Source organism: Penaeus chinensis, chromosome 4, assembly GCF_019202785.1.
Source record: "Penaeus chinensis breed Huanghai No. 1 chromosome 4, ASM1920278v2, whole genome shotgun sequence".
Taxonomy (NCBI): domain Eukaryota; kingdom Metazoa; phylum Arthropoda; class Malacostraca; order Decapoda; family Penaeidae; genus Penaeus; species Penaeus chinensis.
In genome coordinates, this window is record NC_061822.1 from 17,312,739 (window position 1) to 17,320,452 (window position 7,714).

The 7,714-nt window shown below is 48.3% G+C and overlaps 1 protein-coding gene across 1 annotated transcript in view; it reads right to left on the reverse strand.

Annotated features, from left to right (window-relative positions):
- The window catches only part of LOC125025137 (mothers against decapentaplegic homolog 6-like), a 73,582-nt gene that overhangs the window by 4,214 nt on the left and 61,654 nt on the right, over window positions 1-7,714 (reverse strand). Inside the window, exon 4 of the mRNA XM_047613090.1 lies at window positions 126-323. Coding sequence (XP_047469046.1) covers window positions 126-323 — 198 coding nt within the window. The remainder of the gene's footprint in view (window positions 1-125; window positions 324-7,714) is intronic.

A 7,714-nucleotide genomic window follows, 5' to 3' on the forward strand; every position in this document is an offset into this window, starting at 1 on the left:
AATTATTATCAGAATTTTTTTTACATTCATTTACCTATGCAATTACTCCATCTAACTGACACAACCGAATAGCAGATGCCCCCTCCCCCTTTCCCTTCGCCATATCATCCCTCCGGAGCACTTACCAAGGCCAATCTTCTCCCTGGTTCTCCTGACTTGTTCCGAGGGCGAGGTGTGGCTGCTGGCGGCGAGGGAGGCGAGCGACAGGCCTTCCCCGTGAGGTATGTTGCCCATGATGTTGAGGGAAGGGCTACGGACGGGGTACAGGCGGCCCACCCGCTCCCGACCCTCCCAGTAGGCCACGCGGCACCAGATCACGGAGCCTGGAAGCAAGGAGGAAAAACGTTGTAGTCATTTTGGGGGATTTTTTTTTTTTTTTTACCTGGAAAACGTTTTTTAGTTTATTTATTTATTTATTACTTTTTGGGGAACCCAGAACGATAATTGTTCGACACTTTTGTGGAGGCTAGGATGCGAGGTTATAATAATATATAACACGAAAAAAAATAAGGAGGAAGGAGGAAGAGGGAAGAAGAGGAGGAGAGGACCTTTTTTTTTTTTGCATTCCTATTATAAGTAGGAGCAGGAGGAAAGAGGAAAAAGGAGGAAGAGGGAGGAGGAGGAAGAAAAGGGATGAGGATGAGGAGGAAGAGGAGGAGGAGGAGGAGGAGGAGAGGAGGAGGAGAAGGAGAGGAGGAGGAGGAGGAGGAGGAGGAGGAGGAGGAGGAGGAGGAGGAGGAGGAGGAGGAGGAGGAGGAGGAGGAGGAGGAGGAGGAGGAGGAGGAGGAGGAGGAGGAGGAGGAGGAGGAGGAGGAGGAGGAGGAGGAGGTGGAGGAGGAGGAGAGCGAAGTGGAGGCGGAGAAGCAAAATGAGATAGCGAGAAAAAAACAAGATCCGAATGCTTTGATATGACCCGCTTGCAGTGTCGATCGCATACCTCTCAGACTAGCAAAGAATCGCGGGAATCCACAAATTCCTCCAAAACGAACGAAGACACGAGAGATAAAAAAAAAAAAAACAGACAAACAAACCGCAAAAAAAGAAAAGAAAGCGAGGAAACAAATGAAAACAAATAGACAATTTAGAAAATGTGTATATATGACATGACAATCTCCAAACTGTCCATAGTACCAAGGATTCCTGCGGGTGACGGTGCAGTGGCAGGCAGCCCGACATTAACGTGGCAAGGACAGCGTCTCAAACCCTGACCTTTTTTTAACCTCTCGAGAAAGAAGAAGAAAAAGGGGAAAAAAAAGGAAGAAACGACACCGCTACCACCACCACGACAAACACACAAACGAATTCCACAAACATACACGTAAGTATATTTACCAAATGGACCCGAAATATTTATTATTATTATTATAGCTATTATTATTATTCCTTCTTCAACCAAAGAGGGAGAGAGAAAGGAGTTGTATGTTTATTTTGGTCGGTGTGTTCGTCCCCGAGCGGCGTCTGCGAGCAGCACGAGCAGCACGAGCAGCAGCAGCGGCGGCGGCGGCCCTTCACACGTAGCGGTGCGGAGGGGCGGGCCGCTCTCCCCGCCACCCGACTGAGCGGCGCCGCGTCTCAAGGCCTAATGAGCGGCCGAGTCAACGCCGCCCCGCACGCACCTCCCGGCCGCCCTTCCTTCCTCCCTCCCTCCCTGTCTCCCTACCTCCAGGCCTCCCACCTCTCGGCTCCTCTTCCCGCCTCCCTCCCTCCCTCGCTCCCTCACTCCTTGCCTCCCACCTCTCGACTCCCCTCCCCGCCTCACTCCCTCACTTCTTGCCTCTCTACCTATATCTACTTCCCTCCTTTCTTCCTCTCTCCTTCCCCTATCCCTTTCTTCCTCTCTTCTCCTCTCTCTTTCTCCTTTTCTCTTTTCCATTTGTCAATCTACCAATCCTCCTTGCTCTATCTACCTGTTTCTTTCCCTCATTCCTTCCCTCCCTTCCGGCCTCTCTGTTTGCCTACTTCCCTCCCTCCTTGATATACAAACTTCCTCATACCCTCCTTGACTCATTCCCTCCCTCCCTCCTTGCTTCACTTACTCCCTCACTCCCTCCCTCCTTGCCTCGCTAAATTCCCTCCCTCCCTTTCCTCCCTCCCTCTTTCCTTGCCTCACTCCCTCCCTCCATTGTGGCACAGAGCAGCATCCCCCTACAGGAAGCTACGCCAAGGTAAATGCGACGGGGTGGAGGGAGGGAGGGCGAAGGGGAGGGGAGGGGGAGGGGGAGGGGGAAGGGGCGGGGGTTGCAGTCAAACCTTGGCGGGTTCCGTTGGCGCTGTTGCTTTGACTGTTACTGCTGTTAAATGGCGCTGGTGTTGCTGTTGCCGATGTCTGTGCTGGTGTGTGACTCCCTCATTGCGACACCCTCCCCCCTCCCCCTAACGAAGGTCCTATTCACCTTTATGTCTCGTTCTCCCTCCCTCCGTCTCTTCCTTTTTTGTGGTATTTTGTCTCTTGCATCGCCTCCCCCTTTCCCCCTTCCTCCCCCCATCAATGAACAACCAAAAATGGAAACTGAAAAGCCCACCAGACAAATACAACAAAAACAAAACAAAGACAACATATTACAACATAAAAAACAAACAAAAATTATGACATTATCCTCGCAAATAAAACACATAACGCGAAACAAAACAAACCACGCTACAAATCATCTAAAACACAAACAAACAATTTAAAAAACAAGAACAATCAACCCAGGCCAAGCAAGCAAGCATCCCCTTTACAACACAACCAGAGCGCAGACAAAATCTCCCTCACAGAGTATGCACGCATCTACGTGTGTGTGTGTGTGTGTGTGTGTGTGTGTGTGTGTGTGTGTGTGTGTGTGTGTGTGTGTGTGTGTGTGTGTGTGTGAGTGTGTCCGAGCGCGCGCGTGTGTGTGTATGTATGTGAGGACGACTTCGAAAACCAGTTAGTCGGTCCCGCCACTGCAAAGAGAAGCAGTCCATGGCGCCAGGGTTTAGCGCTCATAAAAGGTAAACACTGGTCGCTGCTCCCCAAAATACCACACCTACCTCGCTCATACCAATTACACGGTATCTTGCCACACGCAACTCTGCTCCCCCTACCCCTTACCCCCCCACCCCTACCCCACACACCCCAACCCCGGCCTCTGTGAACTGTCTTTGCAATGGCGTCCGGTGGTAGAGGGGGGGGAGGGGGGAGAGGGGTTTGGGCGCTTTTCTCCTTCGTATTATTTTATTTATTTATCTTTTTTTTGTTTTGTTTTTGCTTTTTCTGGGGAGTGAGAAGAAAGGAAGGCGAGTAGGCGTGAAAGAGAAGAATGTTAAAGAGAGCAAAGGAGAAGAAAAGGAAGGGAGATGGGAAGTGGGAAAGGGGAAAAAGAAGGGAAGAGGGAGGGGGGCGGAGAGAGAGGGAAGGAGGGAAAGAAAGAGAGGAGAGAGAGAGAAACAGAGACAGAGATGTAGAGAGAGAGAGAGAAACAGAGACAGAGATGTAGAGAGAGAGAGAGAGTTAAAAACCACAAGACAAAAAACACGCTCGAACCAATAGTATCGCACGCACGCACGCACGCACAGACGCACACAAAAAGTCCCCAATAACGTCTGCTCCGTTTCCCCCCAAGATGTTGGATGTTCCCGAGACGACGCTGGTGGCGGCGGACAGCAAATGAGAGGGAGAGGGAGAGATAAGTAGAGAGAGAAAGAGAGGGGGAGGAGGGAGGGAGGGAGGGAGGGAGAGGGGGGAGGAGGGAATAAAGGAGAGGGGAGGAGGGAAGGAGAGAGAGAGTGGGAGAGAAGGAGGGAGGGAGGAGGGAGGAGGAGAGGAGAGACAGGGCGAGGGAGGAGGGAAAAGGAAGGGAGAGAGAGAGAGGGGGGGGGAGGAGGGAGGAGGGAGAATGAGATGGAAAGCGAGATATGGAGAATTAATAGTAGGAGGAAGGAGATATGGCTTAAGAGGGAGAAGAGAGGGAGAGAGGAGAGAAAATGAGAGGGAATTAGAGAAGAATACGAAAAGAGAAGAGGCAAGAAGGAAAGGGAAGAGAAGAGAGAAGACGAGAATAAGAAGCAAGGAGCGAGAGACAGCGAGCCACGGGCGGCGGGCAGGATTCATCTACCTTTTGTGCCCGTAATGGCCGAGGAGGTGTCCGGCACTGTGGCTCCCGCCCGACGTCGCGGCGCCACTCCTTCAAGGCCTAATGAATGAGCCGTAACCCCCCCTCCCTCTCCTCCCCCTTCCCCCGTTCACCTCTCCTCACTCCCTCCCTCCCTCGCTCCCACCTCCTCCTCTCCCTCCTCCTTCTTCCTCCTTTTGTCTTTATCCCCGGAACTTCTCGCTTTTAACCCGTGCTTCTTTATTTCCTCTTCGCGATCTCTCTCGCTCTCGCTCTCGCTCTCTCTCCCTCTCCCTCTCCCTCTCCCTCTCCCTCTCCTTCTCTCTCCCTCCCTCTCCCTCTCTCCCACCATCTCCCTTATTGATACAAATAAGTATGAAAACCAGGGGATAAAAATACGTTAATAAACCCTTTTCTTCGGTGAGCTTACCACCACCTGTTGGCATTGAGCATCCAATAGCAGCGGTCTAGTGCGAGAACATACAAATAACACAAGTAATCCAAGTCAAAAGTACAAATGACAATAGTAACAACAAAGATACAAGAAGGACAACAGCAATACAAGCACAGATAATGAAATAATAATAATGCGGTGAAAAATTAAACCTAGCCACGACACCCCGATAGCGGTGATAATAACAGCTACTGTCTGTCACAACGATTTATCACAATTACCTATCAATCACTCTTCCTGTAGCTCACCCTCCCCTTTTTTTGGTAAATATATTATCATTTGCCCTCCTCAAAAACACTCTTTTTATATCAGTAATCAATATACCAAGATGAATCTACTTTGAGTGAAAAACGAGTCTAGACCATTTCAGATTTTCGAACTCGATTTTGCAACCCTGATACATGACAGATGAACAATGTTTAGTCACGCAATTATATTTTTTTAAGAACCCCATTTGTATCGAGAGCTCGTTGTTCCCGTTTTCTTATCTGTAACGAGCTGAAAATCTGTTATATATCGACACGGAATATGTTTAAAACGACACGCTCTGCTGATATGACTCATGAGAGGGGGATGAAAATGATATAAAAAACGATTGTTACTATGTAAGGCTAGGTAGCTCGCAGTACCGCTTTTGCTACAAATGCTACTGACGTTGTTGTTGTTGTTGCTGTTAGGTCACTATTATTACATTAACTATTGTCTCTGTTATTACTATTATTATTACTGTCTGTCACTGTTATAATGCTCCTAAGCGGGGAAGTGCACAGGAGAAAATAGAAGAGAGAAAAGTGAAGACAAGAGGCGAGAAGATAAGCGAGAAGAAAATAGGAGAGAAGAAAAGAGAAGAGCAGAAAAGAAAAGAAAAGAGAAGAGAAAAAAAGAAGCAGGGACGAGAGAAGATAAGCCAAGACGTGAGAAGAGGAGAGATGAGAGAGACAGGAAGAGAGGGAAAGAAAGTCCTACATATTCTTGGCATTGACGTGTGCCTTTTGCGGTTAGCCCCCCCCCCCCCTCCTCCCCCAACAATGCAAGCAACGTAGGGGCACCAATCTACCTGTAAGGGGTAGTGGGTAGGGGGAAGAATATGAGGGTAGGGTAAGGTAACGAAAGGTAAGGTAAGGTATGGAAGGTTGTACGGCCGGGGGAGGTAGGGTAAGGTAAGGTGTGGTAGTGTACGGTAGTATACGGTAAGGTAAGGTATGGTATGGCATGGTAGGGTAGGGTAGGGTAGGGTAGCGTAAGGTAAGGGAGGGAGGGGAAGCATCATCATCCTAGGCAATATTTATAAAATACGAAAATGAGAGGGAAAAAAAATATAAAAAGGGGCACGGAATTCGAATAACTTACCATTAAAATAATAAAGAAAAAAAAAAACAGAAACAAACCCAGTAATTTCACGGCCTAAAATCATACAAACGAATGAAATAGTCGACATGGAGCAATTAATCTAATTAAAATATATTATGTTTTTTTCTGTGAAAACTCTCTCTCTCTCTCTCTCTCTCTCTCTCTCTCTCTCTCTCTCTCTCTCTCTCTCTCTCTCTCTCTCTCTCTCTCCCTCTCTTTCTCCCTCCCTAGAATAATGCATGGCTGAAGGATTACGTCATCAGCTCGTATATCCTGGCGAGAGCGAGAGAGAGAGAGAGAGAGAGAGAGAGAGAGAGAGAGAGAGAGAGAGAGAGAGAGAGAGAGAGAGAGAGAGAGAGAGAGAGAGAGAGAGAGAGAGAGAGAGGGGGGGGGGGGGGGTTGCACCGCAAATGAGGCAGGTATTCAATAAGTTGATTAGGTGCCTGACGCAACTTGATGTGTTCGTTTTCTTTAGAGAGAAAGAAAGAAAGAAATAGAGGTTGAGGGAGAGAGAGCGAGAGAGAGAGATGGAGAGAAAGAGAGAAAGAGAGAAAGAGAGAGAGAGAGAGAGAGAGATAGATAGAGAGAGAGAGAGAGAGAGAGAGAGAGAGAGAGAGAGAGAGAGAGAGAGAGAGAGAGAGAGAGAGAGAGAGAGAGAGAGAGAGAGAGAGAGAGAGATGGTGGCGAGAGGGGAAACTTCGGTGGCACGTGTGGTATAGTGTTATGGTCGTTGTGACAGAATGGTGATGAACAATTAGTCAGTGCGCTATATTTCACAAAAAAAGGAAATAAAAACTTATTTAAACCACGAAAGTATTCTCACAGTCTACCACCTTCACACACCCTTCCTCCCACCACCACCATACCCCCCCCCCCCCACCTCTCGCAAACAACCCAACCAGATCCTGCCCAAAATAACCCCACAAACAAGAATACAAAATAAAGAAAAAGAAAATCAAATAAATGAAATAAAAAAACTAAAATAAATACCCATCCCTTTATACTCTCTTCCCCCCCACACCCCCACACCTCCACCCTACCCCCCCACATTCCCCACACCCCATCCCCCCCTCAAAAATATCCTTAACCTCCACCCAAATCCTTCTTTTCTCTCTCTGCCATAATTTCCACGGGTTGTTTACCTAGCCATGTGTCAGGACCGTACGTGAAAACTTATCAGGCTGTCGTCCGCTCCGCCCCGACTACCTGGCGCCGACACCGTTGCCAAGTGCTCGACGACCTCCGGCAGAGCCTCCTCCCTCCCCCCCTCCCTCTCCCTCTCTCTCCTCCCTCCCTGCCTTACTCCTCTCTCTCTCTTTCTTCCCTCCCCTCTCTCTCTCCCTCTCTGCCTCCTTCTCTCTCCCTCTCTGCCTCCCTCTCTCTCCCTCTCTGCCTCCCTCTCTCTGCCTTACTCCTATCTCTTCTTCTGCTTCTGCTTCTTCCTCCTCCCATCGTTTTTTCTTTTTGCTTCTTCTTTTTCTTCCCTCTCGTCGTCCTCTTCTTCTTTCTCTCTTTCTCTTCTTATTAGTCTTTTTATCCTCTTCTCCTCTTCTTTCCCCTCTCTCCTCTTCCTTTCCTACTCTTCTCTTTTCCTATTATGTTATATTTCACTTTTCATTCAGTGTTTGCTTGCTCCCTTTTCTCTTTCTCGCCTTCCTCCTCTTCTACTTCTTCTTCTTCCTCCCATCTCACACACACGTCTTTCCTCGCAACTAAAATGACCCGATACAAAAAAAAAAAAAAAAAAAAAAAAAAAAATATTTATAAAATCTCTTACATCTATTCTTCTTTGGCAATGTTTCCTTCCTTCCTTCCATCGTCTATTCTCTTCTTTATC